This window comes from Barbus barbus, assembly GCF_936440315.1.
Source record: "Barbus barbus genome assembly, chromosome: 26".
Taxonomy (NCBI): domain Eukaryota; kingdom Metazoa; phylum Chordata; class Actinopteri; order Cypriniformes; family Cyprinidae; genus Barbus; species Barbus barbus.
Genome location: NC_136754.1, coordinates 6156302 through 6176356, shown reverse-complemented (window position 1 = coordinate 6176356; position 20055 = coordinate 6156302). Strand labels below are relative to the sequence as shown.

At 36.5% G+C, this 20055-nt stretch overlaps 1 protein-coding gene across 3 annotated transcripts in view; it reads right to left on the bottom strand.

Moving 5' to 3' along the window:
• The window catches only part of LOC306846660 (cell adhesion molecule 3-like), a 58959-nt gene that overhangs the window by 7051 nt on the left and 31853 nt on the right, over positions 1–20055 (bottom strand). For 2 of the 3 annotated variants that reach the window (XM_079380195.1, XM_079380196.1), the window contains exons 3-8: positions 12329–12478; positions 9036–9188; positions 6920–7057; positions 6651–6821; positions 3957–4047; positions 1839–2011 (exon numbers count right to left, since the gene is read on the bottom strand). In XM_079380195.1, coding sequence (XP_079236321.1) covers positions 1839–2011; positions 3957–4047; positions 6651–6821; positions 6920–7057; positions 9036–9188; positions 12329–12478 — 876 coding nt within the window. Of the gene's footprint in view, positions 1–1225; positions 1604–1838; positions 2012–3956; positions 4048–6650; positions 6822–6919; positions 7058–9035; positions 9189–12328; positions 12479–20055 lie in introns of all 3 variants that reach the window. The other variant, XM_079380194.1, reaches the window with a different exon arrangement.

Here is a 20055-nt window from a genome sequence, read left to right as displayed (position 1 = left end):
TTTCTTCTGTGGAACAATAAAGGGTACATTTTTGAAGAATATTCTCTATGTGAATGAGAACTGTGAGGAGTTAAAGAATGGAGCTTGAGAATTGAATCAGTCCACTTCATGAACGAATAATTTGGAACAGTTTTCAAACAAAAATATCCAACTCAAAAGAAGAATGACTGATTCATACTGTAAATGGAACAGTGTTATCTCTCCTGAAGAAAAGCTATATTATATTCTCCATAAAAAGTGTTTAAAAATGATCATACAGCTTCAGAAGATAGATAGCCGCAGTTCTCATTTACATTCATCATATTCACCTAAACATTCACCTTCTCTGTACCATGAAAGAGGTATGGCATACAGGTTTGGATCAACATTGGAGTAAATAATGACATTTTCATTTTCTGTGAACCGTCCCTTTAACTGGACACTAAAGTCAAGAGCATACAGTGTTAGTAAAAAAAAAGTATTGCCAAAACAATATACACGCTTTTTATGTTTTTGACAAGTCTCTTCTGCTGACCAAGGCTGCATTTATTTGATCAAAAATAGAGTAAAAACAGTAATATTCTGAAATAGTATTAAAATTGAAAGTAACAGTTTTCTATTTTAATATATAATATATTCCTGTGATGGCAAAGCTGAATTTTCAGCATCCATTACTCCAGTTCTGACCATTCAGAAATCAATACGCTGACTTGGTGCTTAAGAAACATTTATTATTAAAACAGTGTTGAAAACAGCTGCTTGATATTTTTTTAGGATTGTTTTGTTGAGTAGACAAAGTCTTTACTATCATTGTCAATTTAATGCATACTTACTGAATAAAAGTATTAGTTTCTTTTTTTTAAAAAGTACTGACCCCAAACGTTTGCGATGTAGCTTTATTATATTAACAGCATTTTTTATTTTTATTAAATATTCTTCTATTAAATATAAAATGCCTAAATAAATAAATAACAAAATTTCAAAATAACCCCCTTTTATCTTATCTGTGCATGGTTGTTACTGGATTTTGTTCAGTGTGAAATGTTTTGAAGTTTAAAAGTCAAGGCAATTATTGTGTTGTCATGGCTGATCATTGCGGCCTCTTCTCCGAGCGCTCGGGTAATCATGCCCATCCCTATCCCACACACACACACACACACACACACACACACACATACACAGATCAGTAGCACAGCAGTGGCATGTTAAATCGTGGTTAGGTTTGTGTATGTGCACGATGGATTACCTGTAAAGGTGTGCACTCCATTCAGCCGAGTAACAGATGATGGAGTGGCAGGGGAGGAGGAGGGGGGTGAGGGAGGGGTGCGAGCAGGAACGGAGGAGGACAGAAGAGTGAGATCAGGGAAGAGAGCGTTGGAAAGAGAGGTTGTGGGAACTTCAGGAGAGGGAGGGAGAGTGGAAGGAGCAGAAGTGAAAGGAGGGAGAGTGGAGGAGAAAGTAAGAGTGGTTGTGGAAAAGGTAGTGGAAGACGATGAAGGTGAGAATGGAGGAAGAGTTTTGTCTTCAGTAGATGTTGAAACTGAAGTTTCAGGAGAAAATGTGGGAAAAGCAGAGGCTGAAGGGAGAGTAGAGGTGAGAATAAAGAGGTATGAATCTTCCTGGTCTTGGAAGATGAAGGAAATTAAGAAAAAAGATTGACAACAGAAAATGACGGATGGAGAGTTGGATGATGGATGGGAGGGAAAATGGAAGAGGAAATAAAGAACACATCATGCAAAAAGAGAAACAAAAAGAAAGGAACGTAAAATTATGAAAAAAGAGACGTGACAGTAAACATAAAACAGCAGAAGAAATAAACACCCTTTCTCTCCATTCCTCGTTTGTCTCTCGTTAATTACCTTGTACCAGAAGGGTATGTGAAATGTCCCCCATGCCGATCCCGTTATCAGTCTGGCACTCATAAACACCATTATCTGACTTGTTGAGGGATTCGAAGCGCAGAAACGCACCATCCACCTTTGCCAGTGAGGGGAGCTCTGCGTCTTTTCTCCGCCACACAAACACAGTTGGCCTTAGAGAGAGAGAGAGAGATTGCATTACAAAACGGACCACATATACAGCGTTTTGAAATTTCACATCAAAAGCAAAGCAGAAAGAGTCATTTAATTGAGCAGATTGAAGGGTTTTGCAATTTGGCACACTATCAAAAGAGCTGAGGAGCACAGAGGGATCCACTGGAAAGCATCCCGAACACAGCGAAGCTCAGTCACATGTCAAGTGAAATGAACCAGACTTGATCAAATGGGAAAGTAAACCATGTGGCCAAACCACCAGTGCTGCGACACACCTGACCCGGAGGCTCTTATGAAACAACCAGACAAGCCAATGTGCAGAAATAGCTGCTATCGTTCAACATAATCAGGAATAAAAGTGAATTTCTGGGTGGACTACTACAAACGTGGTGGGATTTGGGACAGGGCCAATGATTGTGTTCAAAGAGATTTCCTAAAAACTTTCCCTGTGAATCCTGAGAATCTTGAATCTTGTTTTTAATTGGTTAACCAAACTGATAGTCCCACCCCTCCATTGGTTGAGCCAGTGTTGCTGTGTCTGCTGATCTGGTACTCAAATGAACAGAAAAAATGTTTTGATAGTATCACAGTGTTCACACTTCCTGAGGACGTCTACCTACTGCTGGGATAAAAGAGATATTTTAGCATCAAAAAATTACACACTTCACCTTTAAAATCCTCTCAATATGCCAAAGTAACTGTGGCTTTTCTCTGTGTGCTCATACCGTGTCCAAATCAGCGTGTCTGTGTGTGTTACAGGGATTTAGAGAACTAGGGTGAGGACGCAGGCGTATCATTATTTGATCGTGCGAATAATCCAAATAATATAATTCCTTTATTGATGTTGATAGAGCGGTGTAGTTATGACTAAACTAATATCTCAGTCTACTTGCAATACAGTAAGACACCAAAACAAGCAAGGAGATATGAGAGATAGCGTTTCACATACAGACAGGCTTATATATGATAGCGACACAAAGAACTGTTTTATTTTTTTAATATTTAAAATGTAATTCATTCCTTTGATGGCCAAATTTTCAACAGCCATTGCTCAAGTCTTCTGTGTCACATGATTCTTCAGTAATCATTCTAATATGATGATCTGGTACTCAAGAAACATTTATTATTATTATCAGTGTTGAAAACAGTTGACACCAAGTGTTTTATAAGCTATAATTCAGATTCAGCAAAAAGATCAAAAGATCATTACAGACCCTGTAAATGCTGCCTCTGATACAACAGGTATCTTCTTCATATACGGCCCCATATTTGTGCTCACATTCCAGTAAGGAAGAGATAGAGCGTAAAAGCAAATGAGAAAATACGACAGAGAGACACTATGGGATGTCTAAATGGGGCTGAATAGCTCTCGGTGTGATACTAATGGATGTCAGGAGCAATAATGAATGAATGAATGAATGAATTATGCATTTATATAGCGCTTTATTGTGTATTGCTGTACACCCAAAGCGCTTTACAATCATGTGGGGGTCTCCCCCCCCCACATGATTCTCATAATGAGCTGTAATGCGATCCTGCACCAGTAGAGGGTGATATTCAATTACATTAACGTCTCTTTCCAGGGAGAAATATTTATGTGATATAACCAGGCTTAAGTAGCTAAAAATTTAATAAATAGATCTGAAATAAAACAATTTCATCCTTTAGCTCTAGAAAGGGAGTTGCTGAACTCATTGAGATCATAGAGGATGTGTTTTTAAAACAAGCCTATTTAAGGATGTCTCCGATCCCTCTCTCTGTTGTTCTGTTTCTCATGTAACATCAACACAAATATCTCGGTGATACTGTCAAACCAAACCCTGCATGTGTGTGTTTGTGTGTGTTGAAGATAGAAAGGAGATCAATAGGCTGACCATTTTCAGCTTCATACATAAAACATGAATGTCAAGGATGGAAATGAGAGAGAGAGAGTGTGTGTCTTACTCTGGATTTCCGTTCCCCACACACTGCAGGAAAAACTTCTCTCCTTCTCTGGGCAGGTCACTCTCTGGCTGAATTAACACTCTTGGAGAAACTGAGAGACACACAAACAGACATTTTGTTTCTGTTATCTTCATGTTAATGTATTACACAGAAGGGGTAGGCGGTATGACCAAAATCTAAAATCACAGTATGGCTAATATTATAATCACAGAAACATATATATATATATATATATATATATATATATATATATATATATATATATATACATACATACATACACACATATATATATTAGTGCTGTCAAACGATTAATTATGATTAATCGCATCCAAAATAAAAGTTTTTGTTTACATAATAAATGTGTGTGTATTGTGTATATTTATATTCATATAATTTATATAATATATAAATACATTTAATATAAAACATTACATAATTTTCTTAAATATATACATGCATGTGTGTGTATTTATATATACATAATAAATATACAAGTGTGAAAAACTTGTTGCATCTTTCCCAAAAAGACTCATGGCTGTATTAGATCAAAAGGGTGCTTCTACTAAATACTGAGCAAAGGGTCTGAATACTTAGGACCATGTGATATTTCAGTTTTTCTTTTTTAATAAATCTTCAAAAATGTCAACAATTCTGTGTTTTTCTGTCAATATGGGGTGCTGTGTGTACATTAATGAGGAAAAAAAATGAACTTAAATGATTTTAGCAAATGGCTGCAATATAACAAAGAGTGAAAAATTTAAGGGGGTCTGAATACTTTCCGTACCCACTGTAAATATATACATACAACATATGCTCACCAGCCATTTTCACCAGTTCAATCTTATAATCACCGAAATTGTGCTGTAAATTAAACTGTACGTTAATGCAAATACATGTATCTAATCAGCCCATCACATGGTCAAGACAATCTGCTGAAGCTCAAACCAAGTATCAGTATCAGAATGGCCAAGAAAGATAATTTAAGTTACTTTGAATGTTTCATGGTTGTTGGTGCCAGATGGCCTGGTCTGAGTATTTCAGAAACTGCTGATCTGCTGGGATTTTCACACACAACCATCTCTAGAGATTATAGAGAATGGTATGAAAAAGAGAAAATATCCAGTGAGTGGCAGTTCTGTGGGCGAAAATGCCTTGTTGATGCCAGATGTCAGAGGAGACTGGCCAGACTGGTTGAACTAACAGAAAGGCAACAGTAACTCAAGTTAACCACTCGTTACAACCAAGGAATGCAGAAGTGCATCTCTGAACGCACATCATGTCGAAACTTGAAGCAGATGGGCTATAGCAGCAGAAGACCACACCGGGTGCCACTCTTGTCAGCTAAGAACAGGAAATTGAGGCTACAATTCACACAGGTTCTCCAAAATTGGACAACAGAAGACTGGAAAAAGGTTGCTTGGTGTGACAAGTCTCCATTTCTGCTGTGACATTCAGATGGTAGGGTCAGAATTTGGCGTAAACAACATGAAAGCATGGATCCTTCCTGCCTTGTATGAACGGTTCAAGCTGCTGCTGGTGGTGAAATGGTGTGAAGGACATTTTCTTCGCACATATTGTGCTCTTTTTTTCCAACTGAGCATCATTTAAGGCCACAGCCTATCTGAGTATTGTTGCTGACCCTGTTCATTCTTTATGATCTCAGTGTACCTATCGTATGATGGCTACTTCCGGCAGGATAACAAGCCATGTCCTAAAGCTCAAATCATCTTAAACTGGTTTCTTGAATGTGACAAATCGTTCACTATACTCAAATGGAAAAATGGCTTATATATATGGCATATACACAGTGCTTAACACATGTTTAGACCACCACCGAATGTAAGGTTTGATTTATTTCTGACTTCTGAGAGAAGCTGAATGTGCCAGCTCAAATTTGGGTATAAAAACGTGAACTCATAAAGACTATTTAGCTGTTTCAGTCTTTTATTTGCCTATTAAATGACAAAACAATTTTTAGTTTTAAACAAGTTTCTGACAGATTCATAAAATATTTGCGTTTTCTCTTATGACAAGTGGTCTAATAAATTTGTTAAGCACTGTATATGGCATATATATTTGTGTGTGTGCATTTGATATATTTAATAATCTGGTCAATTAAATACTTCAGTGTAACATTTTATTTTTGTCATTTTATGTGGAACCTAATGTATGCACACAAAAGAAGATTATTCATAACAACTGAATAAATCTGGAAATAAACACCAAAACAGCGGCTTTATAATAGGATTTTTTTTAGCACTTGTGTTTAAAACCTTCTAAAACAGTGATACATTCTAACACATTGTTGAGGCTCAAACAAGAAGATGATGCCAGCAACTCCAAGGTCATGGGTTTGATTTCTGGGAAATACATGAACTGATCAAATGTATACTTTAATTGCAATGTCAATAATGTCACTAACTAAGAATTGCATCATTTAAAATTTTAAGCTGTTGTAAAATAGGTGATAAAAACAGTCGTGATGGTGTGAACGCACATCGGTTGAATTCTAATTTAAGGCAGCATGTTATGATATTATATGCCAGCTACACAGTATTCACAACTTATGTATTAAACATGAAATAACTCAAATCAAGTTGTCTATGCTGGAAGCAGCCATTTAATAAACATAATATCAGAATGTCTTCTGGTTGGTATTTCTAAAATTTGGCTTTTGTATGTGTGTCTTACACAAGACGCTGAGGGGCTGCTCTGTCCTCTTGTCTCCATTGGCAATGGATGGGTGATCCACCGCACAGGCAATCAGAGCATTGTTATCGGTTCTGGTGACAGTGAGGGTGAGCTCACTGGTTACTGTGTAGGTCGGTTCATCAGGGTTGGACTCCACAACATCAGGACGCCCTACATAAGCACAAACACAAAGTAAACACTGTAATTACTGAACAACAACAGTTTGGGTTCACAGCAGAAATCTGACCTGACTGCGTGTGTGTTTGTACCTTGTATCTCCTCTTGATCGCGGTACCAGTGTAGTTTAGCAGGAGGTTTGCTGCCTGAACTCGTGCAGGTGAGAGTAACCTTGCCACCCTCCTTAACAGCATCATCAAAACCTGTTATCACCGGCTTACCTGGAACACCTGTGAGAGAGAAACAGATGTAAAACGAAAAACATAACATTTTGAATTGCAGTTTTAGGGAAATAAGGGCATCGATGTCTAGATAAAATGTAAAAAAAAAATTAAAAACAGTTCTGCTCCCTAAGTAGCGGCTCACTATCAGCAACTAGCTACTCGTTAGTTGGCCTGCACGGAATTTGCACCGAATGAAATCTGCTCTGTAGACTTCTGCAGAATTCAAACGTCCATCATTTGCACCCCCCGCATGTTCTTTTATATAATAATTTGGCAAATTGTACGTTTTTATCTGCCAAAAAGAGTACAGTACTTTCAGCTCCGTTTAAAACATTTTACCGTATTTAAATCAATTATGCAAATTTTCCCCCAAAACCGGTACAGAAAATGTGGAGAAGTGTGCAGGTTCCGCGTGGGCCTGGTCACATCAAACATGCTTACCAGGAGCGGCTGGTGCTTTCAAAAGAGGTGAAGCACAGATGTCAGTTATCAACGACAAAATGTATAACTGGATATTTAATGATTTAGGTGTGCAACATTGCTCCCAAAATCAGCTGCTAACAAAAATCACAAGACAGTGCACTGCTAAATTATTTCAAGAAAGCATTGAGTTGTCCTCTTGAGCTACAAAAAAATACATGGCCATCATAGAGCATGACCAGTGTTGGAGAGAAACTAGTTACATGTAACAAAGTTACATAATTTAAATACAAAATAAATGTAACTGTAATCTGTTACATTTACTGAGAAAAATGTGTAATTGAATACAGTTACTAATGAAAATGTTAACGATTGCAAAGGGGATTACATTTGAATATTTTCACACAGACACATACAGATTTAACTGATTTCTTTCCCTAATTGCTCTAAAATATGAGACACCGATGTTTCAGGAGTTTAGGACACAGAATAGGACACATGTTTATGTATATACTTTATTTTTTTAAGATTGATTGTTTTTTCAAGGCATTGTTAAATGCCAGTGTTTCCCATCATAGTTATACAAAGATTTGATTTTAATGTTATGATTTTAAATCAGTATTTAACCTCAAAGTAAAAAAGAGGTGCTAAAGTCTGATTTTGTGGTGGCTTAATCTTCAAGTGATTTCACCAAAGATTTTGAAAGTCTGACAGTAATCAGTGTAAGGTTAACTGCTAGGTTAACCCACCTGGTTTAAATGTTTGAAAATTAATAACAGTTGAAAACATTCATTAGAAAAGGTAATCAAATACAATCAGTTACTTTAATAAAGTAATTGGAATAGATTACACTACTTATTGCATTTTAAATATGGTAACTTGTAATATGTCACCTATTACATTTCCAGAGTAACCTTTCCAACACTGAGCATGACCAGTGTAGTCCTACTCATAAGCAAATTATTTTTATTTACACTAATCATTAAAAAAAAAAAGTTATTGATTTGAATCAGGCTGACAAATTTTTCAATATATGAACTTGCTGATAGATGGATGGATGGATGGATGTTTCAAAAAGAAAAGATTGTTTAAAAATGGCAATGTTAAATAGCAAGATTCTAAACTTATTTAAATATTTTACAACAGCAACTAACTATGTCTGTCTTCCGGCTGTGTTTGATTGAATGTTTTAATGGTGTCAGATGCGTCACCATTTCAATGATTGAACATTTGTGGCTAAAACACCACTTTGAGGGCTCTCATAAACATCTAATATAAAAAGCCTTGCTTTCAGATGGCACAAAATATATTAATTGAAAGGCCATTAAACAAACAGATTTTTTTCTCATGCTAAATGCACCCATGATTGTCTCATTTACTTTCAGTGAAATACGAGAAGAGGAATGAGGAATACGCTAAATATAGGGTTATTTCAGGATGACTGGGCCATTTTCTCCCCAGTCATCTTAATGGCTAAGTGTCCCGATTCACCAAAATTCACCCTATATCCATTTCCACTGATTCCTAATACCCTGACTCAAAATGCAAACTCACACATACATACCCAGTACAGTAACTGTGGCTCGTGCAGTCCGTACAGGCATGGTGAAAATTGAACAGGTGTACTCTCCATCATCTGACAGCTGAACGTCTGAGATGGTGATTATCAGCTCTGTACCCGTGGACTTTACCAACTGGATACGGTTATCTCTCAGTGCTGAAAAAGACAGAGCAGATAAGAATAACACATACACTACATAGGTGTCATATACTACAATTTGTAGCATTTTATTTTCACCCCTGAAGTCCACTGATAACGATAGTCAAGGTGTCTGGCACCAAAACCATTGTGATTTAGATTTATGTGATTTCCACCATCTCTCCAACTCTTCCATTTTTTTGCTGTATCAGGCTTGTTTTTTGTAGTTAAAAATACAAGCAATCTTATGTGTACAACCCTGATTCACACTACGTTCATGTGAAATCTAGTTAAATTATGATTTTTTTGTAGTCTAAAAGGTCACAAATTTTTGCTTACTCTTTCCTCATCTAGCAAACTTTGTGACGGTTACTATCTCACAAACAGTGAACTTAAAGTATATAAGGTCAGATCAGATTTCAAAGCAGTTTTTTGTCTGTTATATAGAATCGAGAACATGATACAGAGTGTGCAATATCGTCTGAATACATTCATTTTCGCTTACTCTTTCCTCATCTAACAACCCATGTGACGTTCAATGTGTCGTGAATCGTGAGCGAGTCAGCAGTTTTGGACCCAGTATGCATGAATGCATAAAATGCCTCTGTTCTCTTACAGATCTTGTGAGTTCAGCACCACAGCGGGATGACAGACATGAGTAAAGGCAAAGTTTTCAGTTTTCTGTGCTCTCTTTCCAGTGACAGGTACTCTCCGTTGTTGTATGAGAAAGTCTCTTGGCATCGTGCTGATTCTGAAATTATTACTATAGCAACCCATGTAGATACACACTGAATATTGACTACACAGATTTCTCCAGAAAAATTACAGTGAAGACAGTCAGTCCTCAGATTGCGTTTGTGTGCAACCAAGGCTTGGAAATGACCAAGATGCACATTAAGGAATTCTGTATGTAAAAGACCTCTCTTCTGATTGGCTAAAACTGTTGTTGATTATCAGAGCGAGTCAAGCATTTAAAAATTTTATCTAAAAAACAAAAACAAAAATGCATTACAGAATAAGATTAGAAAAGAATAAGTATTTAAATAATTTTAAAAGAATTAAAAAGTAAAGCATGTCTGTAAGCTTTAAGGTCATCTATATGCTAATGCACTCCTAAATGTTCACTTTAACAGATTTACACATTTAAATACAGCCTTTCTCTTGTTCTCTTAAATGCTGTAGTAGTATTTATTAATATTTTGAAATTAATAATTTTAATTAGTTACATTTTTTAGTTTAGCTTAAATTTTTATTTCAATTCATTTTAGTACTCTAACAAACATTTTTATGTTAAAACATTTAAAATTTTCATTTAATATTTTTAAGTTTAAGTTTTTCATCTAACATTTATATTTTATTTCAGCTTTATTTCAATTGACAAATACAATTAATAGGTTTAGTTAACAATAATAACACTGTTCTCTTCAGGCATAATGAAGCATAAATATTGATGACTCATCCTGCACTACACCAACTTTTATCCAATCACATGCTATGTAGAATAAGCCCCTCCCACCATCACTGGCTTATCTGACCAAACAGGCTGGCAGTGATCAGGAAAACCTGTTTGAAAAGTTATTATTTTTGCTAATGGTGCAGAAATGACACACTTCACCTTTGAACAAAAGGAGAACGGTCTAACACAGATTTACAGTAAATGTGTGTGTGCTTCATGGTTTATCAGTAAGTGAAGGGCACTTAATTTGTCTTCATCAGCTGCTGTTCCTCTGTCCTCCATCCTGCTCTTTCATGCACACACTCCTCCTTTGTCATTCCTCCCTTTATCTTTTTTCGCTCATCCACCCATCCATCGTTTCTCCACAGTAATCTGTTCATCTCTTCTCACTAGTGCGTATGCGTGCATCTCCTGTTCTCCTTTTAGTGTGCTCTCTCTCTTTTCTACACTACAAAAACACATTTTCTTAAACAGTATTTTTGATTTCCTTTACAAATATCTAAACATCCTTCAAACAAGATAAATTTACTTGAGAAGCAAGATAATGAGATTTGTGTTTAGGGAATATATCTTGAATCGAGTTTATATCTTAGCCAATTTGTTTTAGCTGGATTTATACTTAAAGAAATAGGGTAAGCAAAATTCTTTATTAGAAATGTTTTTATCCACATCTTTGATTCACATTAAAAAGTCACTTTAAAATATAAATGTATGTAGTTTTAATTGTGTTTTTTGTGAAAACAAGAAATAAATTTATTAAAAAAGTGATTTTTTTCAAGTCCATCTGTGAGACTGTATTTCTCTCCTCCTTTCTTTTAACACTCCTTCCTTCTTGTTCAATAGACTGTTTTCTATTTCTGCTTCTTCATGGTGCTCTCTTGTCGCCTTCTTTTGTTTTCCTCTTTAATCAGGTCACCCCTCTATTCTCTCTCTGTCTTTCTCTATCCATCACCTCGCTTTTTGTTATCACAGAGCCACCTGTTTGTTTTTAGGGTGATATTAATGTTTTAGGAAGGTGTCTCACGCGTTGTTTTTGTGTTTGGCGTTGAGGGACTGAGAGCTCTGTAGAAATCTCTAAGGAAGGGTCCAACGAAAATTAATTTCCTGTTCAGACCAAAATGGTGAGTAACTGCAATCACAGACCATGTTTTAAAAGCAATTGAGTAGAAGAGAGGTCATGAAATATCAGTTGTTTAAAATCAATGTGAATTGCCATTTACAACCAGTTTTATCGGTAATTTGATACTTTGATACTTGTGGGAAAAGGTTATTCTGCTAAATAAATAAATAAATGTAAAAATACGCAAATTATTAAAATTGTATGACAAAACTTTGTTTTATCTTCAGGTATCGACTGGATCGTGAAAAGGGAAAGTTACTAAACATAATGCAGCCAGACCAAATTAATGTTTGCTAAAACAAGGCCTAAATAAAATTCAGTGAATCAGATCTGAAAGTTATGGCAGATGGAAATATATGAAACAACTATGTACTTTTTGGTGCTTTTTTGTCATTTTTGGAGCTAGGCATCTTCAGTCCCATTTCACTTATATTATATGGGAAAAGAACAGCCAGGACATTATACAAAACATCTGTTTTTGTGTTCCACAAAAGAGAGAAAGTCATACAGGTTTGGAGCAATATAAGGATGAGGAAATAATGGCAGAATCACAGTTTTCCTTTTAAAATAGGTGCAGCTCACCTCTCTTTTCGCCAAAGTAAAGGGTCTGCTGAGCCGTGTTGGACCACTGGAGAGAGGAGTTATCATTTTCCTTCACACTGCAGGTCAGGGTCACCACCCCACCCACTGCCACCGTCTCATCTTGGGTCACTGGCTGGAAGGGGTCATCATCTGAGCAACAAGACAGAGATAAATGAGAAGATATTAGAGTCAAAAAGACAAAAAAAACAAGAAGACATCATGAAATGAGCCATAGTTAGAGACAGGAGGAGACAGGGAGAAAATGAGAGCGAGACTTAGGCGAAAATTAGATGCTTCGTCCCCATCATCATGATCTTTGAGAGCAGTGCTGTGTATTTCTTGCAAAAAAAAGAAAAGAAAATGGCATCGTTAACGTTGCCTGCACCTCATGCTGTGAGAATCACCAGAGAAGGAAACTGAAGACCAGGAAGTGCAAAAAAAGAGAGGAAGGAATCTGAACAGGTATGATAATTAAAACGTTGACTGATATCTCCAAGATTCTAAAGAAATATAACATATCAGAATAGAAAATATGTAGTTAGTCGTGCTTGCTCACATCTCACATGTGCTTATATATGGAATAAGAGAAAACCTAAGTATTAAATTTCAACATGTAACTTATCCTGCACCATTTTTTATGCATGCATGAATAATACATTAAATGACACGGCCTGTGCTATTACATTTTTTTGCTATCACACAGTTCAGTGATCTAAAGTGTGGTTCTCACCTGGTGAAAAAAAAAACACTTAAGGACCGACCAATCCAGGTCAAATTGTAATATCAGATTATCATAGAAACTTGGGGGTGGGTCCTCTCAAAGGAGCCAGAAAACCCTAGCAGTTGCATATTAGCAACACCCTGGCAACCATCAGAAATACTGAGTAAAAGAGAGGTTATGAAATGTTCGTTTGTCAGTCAACTACAACTAGTACATCTGTGTAACTTTTCAAATTTTGGATGGATACAAGACCTACAACAAGTAGGTCAACTACATTTTAATCAAAACATGATATGGACTAGTGTCTGTGAATATTAAGCCGCAAAAATACCATTTACATATGAATCCTGCATGTTTTGTGCATCTCTGTGAGAATGAACGGCGCAGAGGTGCGGGAGTGAAGCGTGACGCTCCCGGTGTTTTCAGACTCTGCCGCCTCAATATATGAGTATATGAACACATGAACATAATCTCTGGAACTGCTCAGAGAGTCACTTAATGAGCATTTTACAATTTCCTTTAAGAAAAACTATTGTCATATCATATACAAACAGAAACATAAAGGCCACAGCAACCCGTCAAAATAAAAATACCGGTTTAACTTAAAGAAACCATGACAGAAATTTGACTTAATGTAATGATAGTACTACTACTATTAATAAAAGTATTATTAAAACTTTATTCTTAAAGGAATATTTACCAGAAAAATTATTAACCAGAATTTATTTAGCAGAGGAAAAAAGAAAAAAAAATATCACAGAATATAAAATAACACAGTATTTCTGAGAAAAAAAAGAAAGAAAATAATAAATGATTTGTTTATAAAATTAATTAGATATGTTTGTGATTATTAATGTTTAATGAAACAATTAAAATGGAATCCAGAAAATTAATGGAAAAAAGAATTTGGTAAAAAATAAAACTGAATTTGAGAAAAAATAAAACATTTGATAGGGCCTTAAAATGTAATTTTTGTTACACTTTTAATACATTTCTGATTAATATAGTAAGTTTCATGATTTCAATTAATTAGACACGAATAACATTTAATTTAACCATTAAAATAGAGTCTAGAGAAATTAAAATGGAAAAAACGCAATTTGGGACAAAATAAATCAGATTTCATAGGGCCCTATAGCAACCACCCAGAACACCCTAGCAACTACATAAAAACACCCTGGAAACCAGAGAATATTCTAGCATCATAATGAGTTTTGCACAGGTAAGTACTACTCACTTTTTTTATTAGTTGCTTAGTGTTTATGGGATTGAGGTTTGATCCAACACGTACTGTAGAGCTCTTTAGGTAACTAAAAGATGACAACTTGACTCATTCTATTGGAAATGTGTCTGTGTGAGTGTGTGTATAAAGGCCAGATGTAATGCCAATATGAGCCTAGCTGTATGATAATTCCGCCCTGGGCGGCCCATGCTCCACTTTACCCAATAATTACCACTTAGGTTATAATCGATGACCTTTTTAATACTGACCGGCGCTGAATGAACTCTAGGCAAAGCGCTGTCTGAATGTTAGGCTAATGGCAGCTTGAAAGGAGCACTAATGTTTAGTGAATGCTGGGCAAATGCTGGCTTGGCAATGGCCAAGCTCTGGACTCAAAGAGATTAAACACGGAACAAAACTTGGCTGAATGTTGGGCATATGCTGGCTGAATGACGGGGCAAATATTGCTAATTGCAAGGCTAACATTGGCTGAATGCTGAGTTAAACTTGGCCCGATGTTGATATCGCACTAGCCTAATGATGCTCACTTTTGGTTGATCTCAATCTTGGATTGATTCAGGCTAAACACTGGCTTAATTCTAGCCTGGTGTTTTGCTAGCACTGGGGATTAACCTACTGAATCGCAGGCCAAATGCTAGCTTTCCACGGGCAAATATGTGGGACAAACGCAGGTGCGCTGGGCGGGCGTGAAGCTGGGCTGAACTCAGCCTGATTAGCCTAAAAGGCTTTAACGAGACACTGCTTTTAAAAATAGAGCTTGAGCAGAAGGGATGAGAAAAGACTAAGTCTCAGCATCTACATCACAGAACATCTGGCAATGTGTGTGTGCGAATGTCCAAACCGACACTGTGGTAGAATTAGTGTTAGCTTTCTAAACCCAATGAACCTATGCCAACAGATAATAAGCTAAAATTAGCCTTTAGCTTTAGCACACACGGTGCGGGCTACTTATCGGCAACCAATTAGAGCGGTGTTAGCAGTTAATAAGCGATTAGTGGGTCACATCAAACACGCTCTCTGTGCAGTGGACAACTGCTGCAGGGGGCACTTACTGAGACTCTCAAAATGGCATCTGATCCATTTAACTGGTTATGTCAGGACACTGACTCAACTCTAATCACTGAGTGGATGGAGTGAAGTGGAAATGGGGGGAGAGAGAGAATATGGGTGAATTCAATTTCAAAGTGAACACCACTATGTCCTACTCACTCCAAAGGGTAGAGCACTTAAAGTGAGTAGTCTGAAGAGGGCAGGGCGTTAACCGTCTCATTTGTGCGTGATTGGAATACAGTATACAAATATATGTCACTGCCACTTTATTTTGAATCACAATGGTACCTTGATAACGTACGCAGCAAAATTCATGGCATAGTTTGACTAAAGTCTATCTATCTTCATATTGTTCCAAATGTGCCAGGAACAAAAAAATTAGATCTTTACTAAATATTATTCAATTTAATAGATTTAATAAATGTAAATAAATATTTGATTTAATAAATATATAAAAAGACTCAGCCGTACCTTTTGCATTAGGAACCACATTTTACATTGAATCAACAGGTGTTTATCAAATAAAAGTTAAGAAAATGTCTTTAAAATGTTTTCAACAACAAAATGATTGTTTAAAGTCACCATGAAATCAAAACGGACAATTCTATTCTATTCTATTTTTTAATAGAATATTGCAGTGTTTATTATAAAATATTTATCTGTGTACATATTTCAAAAAAAAAAAAAAAGTGTCCTCTTTAATCAAAAACATTACTGTCCCCTCTCCCTCGCAACAGCATCTCTTCTCTGATGGCTTGCACCGGCGCGAAGGCAGGCCAACAATCCAGAAACCTGTCACTCACATGAGATAGCAGCAATTAGTAAACGACTATGATCCAATCAATCCCCGAAGGACAAAATCTAGCCCGCCCAACATTTTTCTTGTTCAAGGAGCTGTTTCACTCAGTTATATCACAGAGCAGAAGAAAACACAATGCCAATTTCTGTTTCATGCTTTTGGAATCAGCTAATAATTCAATGCACAAACCCAGCAGTGTGAATCTTTTGGGTCGATTTGATTCTTGATTAACGGGTTTTTGATTCAATTCCAAAGTCACTTGGAACTGACCTGCAAATTCAAAATTCTTCATTTTTAATTAAATTTTATTTGATTTAATCATTCCTCTCTCTTTTTTTAAACTGCATTTATGCATTTCAGCTCAAACTGTGTTTATCCTCAATGCTAGTGAACCCTGTATTTAATGTAGCCTGGATTTCACATTTATCTAGTTTCATCTTCCACAAAGCGACAGATGAATTTGTCCTAAAATACCACAGAGTTTGACTGGACAAACTGCATTTGATGTAAACAGCAAAAGACACGGAAAGTGCTTTCTCGTTCCTCTGAGCAGCTGATAAGCCTGTTTATTTAGCTATGCACGATCATATGGTAAGTTAGAATTTATTATTCCCATTTAGCATTGTTCATCCTGCCGTCTGCAGCCCTGTGACCCATTTTTGGGTTATGGCCCAGCAGATGAGAAGCACTGCCTTAGAGTATTTATACACACACACACACACGCGGTTGAGTTAAAAACACCCAGACAGTGTCATTCTCAATCACATCTCGCTCTCTCTCTCTTTCTCTAGGTGTCTCTCCCTCACACACACACAAATGTGTGAGGGTGTAGAAAGCACACAACCTTTATTTAAAGCAACATCGTTTACACCCTCCTCACATAGATGAGAGGGAGCAGAGAGGATGGCTGCTTAAAAGAGACAAAAGCGAAAGATTACAGATAAACAGATGAATACGGCAAAAGACTGATGAAGAAAGCCAAAAGGAGAGACAAGAGAAAGAAACGAGAGGGAGGGAGGGAGAAGATGAGTGTTTGTATGTGAGAGATAACACAGGTTGAAGTGTAATAAATACTGTCCAAAAACAGACAGTGAAAAATAACCCCTTCATCTCTCCATTTCCCTTTTCCTCCTTTCTCATCTCTCTCCATCTGTGCTTCACTTCTTCTTTCTTTTTCCTCCTCCTTCCATCTGTCTCTCTCTGTCGCTCCATATTTTCCCTCTGGTATTCTCTCACCTCTACGCCCTCTCCTCTGTCTCTCTGCCTCTGTTATGGTCTCTCTGTTTCCTCCGCTGCATATGTAGATGCCTATTTTGCAGCCTGATTAACTTTTGATTGGCACTAAACATCCTGTTAGTTCCTCTCTGATGTCCAGCTGTGTGTGTGTGTGTGTGTGTGTGTGTAGCAGCTGGACTTGTTGCTTTATTGATCGGTCAGACTGCACACATTTATATATTTGATGAAGATTTGGTTTGATCTTCTAACTGCTGGAGCATATTTTCTTAATCGTAGTCTGGCAGTGAGTGTGTGTGGGATCAAATATTGGTTTATGGAGCTCATTGGAGATGGACTTCAACAGAATTAGAATTCTGTTTAAAATTCTGATAAAAATTACATTAACTTATTGTCAAAATTTTAGGTTAGGTTATACTATAAATTAATATATATATATATAAAGAAAAGTGTATATTGCAAATGCATTTTACACTGCAAAATCATTTTCTTAAACAATTAATTAAGTTAATTTAAAATTTAAGCTATATTCTATGAATACATTAGGTTAACTATCTTATTAGGCAAATATGTCTTGTTTCACAGAGGTTCAGATTTTTTACTTGAAAACAAAAAAGCATTTTTTTTTGCAAAACAAAGTACTCTTGCTTTCACCTTGTGCAAAAATTATGAAAAATTAAGGTTAAATATACTGTGTGTGTGTGTGTGTGTGTGTGTAGACAGACGGATAGATAGATAGATAGATAGATAGATAGATAGATAGATAGATAGATAGATAGATAGATAGATAGATAGATAGATAGATAGATAGATAGATAGATAGATAGATAGATTTACATTTAAAATAGATTCAATTAGAAAACATTAATAATATTTCACCCTATTACTGTTTTTAACTGTATTTTTATCAAATAAATGTAGCCTTGGTGATTTTTTTTTTTTTAAATCTTATTGAATATCTTTTGAATGGTAGTTCACACACTCAAGTCAATACTTGTGTTCAGCTATATGCAGTACAATAGTAGGTCATTGGGAGGGTTTGTCAACATGACCCTCTCCAACCCCCACTCAGTGCCAGCTGTTGCCCTATTACTGCCCCATCCCAACCACTCACACACGCACTGCTGCCCTATAACTGCCCCCCTGGGTGTGTACGCCCTTATGCGTATGTCATTCACCCTCCTTTTTCATCCTTTCCTCCTCCTTTTCCTTTTCAGTTTTGCGGACCACGTTTCACATTAATAGGTTTAATATTAATGATACTGGAACAACATTATTGTTACAACATCATTATTAAATTGAGCACACAAACAATTTTATGCTTGCTTGAGTTGCAGGATCAAGCTAAAATCAAAAGTTCCCATTAAGATGCTATAGACAATCTCCTAGAAAATATAATCTAATGTAAATATTTACATTAACACTGGCTGTTATAACATACAAATCATCCATCACTCTACAGCAGATGAAGAATTCGATAAACGACTGAAAACCCAAAATCATTTCTTGAAGGATTCATTGTTTCTATCTTTTTTCATCCTCTTTCCCGCTCTTTTCACAGTTGTTGTTGGTAATGCCACCCTCCTCTCTCTGCCTGTCAAACATTGTTAGTTCACTATCTCACCCCCCAGAGAGAGAGACTGAGCAGGGGGCAAGAAGGGACAGAATGGCCCACAGAAAGAGAGAGAGGTGAGGAGAGAGAATGACTAGGGCTCAAAATCTAGTATACTGCCTAACTAGACAGCATCAAATATGCTTGATAGGTAGCTCACTAGATTCACTTTGAACAATCAAATGTGCATGTGATGCCCAAGCTCACTTTGTTTCAAACAGGATTATGATGACCAAAAATATTTTCTAGGTAAGCCGTACGCTTGCTGTTCTGTTCAGTATACTGAACTTGCCTATGATGGCCAAAAATGCTGTGTTTAGGAAGGACGCTCATACATTCAAACATGCATTTGATGCCCCAAAACTGCACAGACAGACAGCTTAATGTTTTGAACATTCAATAATGCATTCAATGCTCAAAAATGTTGTCCAGATAGAGAACTCCATTCCATTAAAATGCTTGCATGTTCAGATTTTAAGGCCCAACAATGCTGTCTAAATTCTAACAAACAATATAACACCCAAAAGTGGGCTTACTACTCTCATTACTGTAGGCTCGATTTAAACATTCAAACCTCTGGTACCATACCAAAAGTGCTGTCTACATTTAAATTTATGATGTCCAAAAATGCTGCCTGCATAGGCAGGACAATAATTTCCCTTGAATGTCCAAAATTTAAGGCCCAAAAATGCTGTCTAGGTAGGCAGCTCAATTAAATTAAAACATTCAAGCATGAATATGATGCACAAAATGCTGCCTAAATAAAAAGTAGCTTAATTGTTTTTTTTTTTTGTTTTTTTTTTGATTATACATACAATGCCCACAAATGGGGTAGACAACTCACTAAGTTCAATTCAAATGAGTCTAGAATTTATAATTACCAAAACGCTGTCTGCAGTACATTTAAACATAACAACGGTGTAGTCTAGGTAGGCAGCTCACAAAATTATCATCAAACATTCAGACACGCCCAATGATGATGCTCAAAAGTGCAGTCTACACTTATGATTTCCAAAAACGCTGTCAAGGCACCTCACTTGCTTTTGAGGTGCAGCCAATGAAAAAGAGC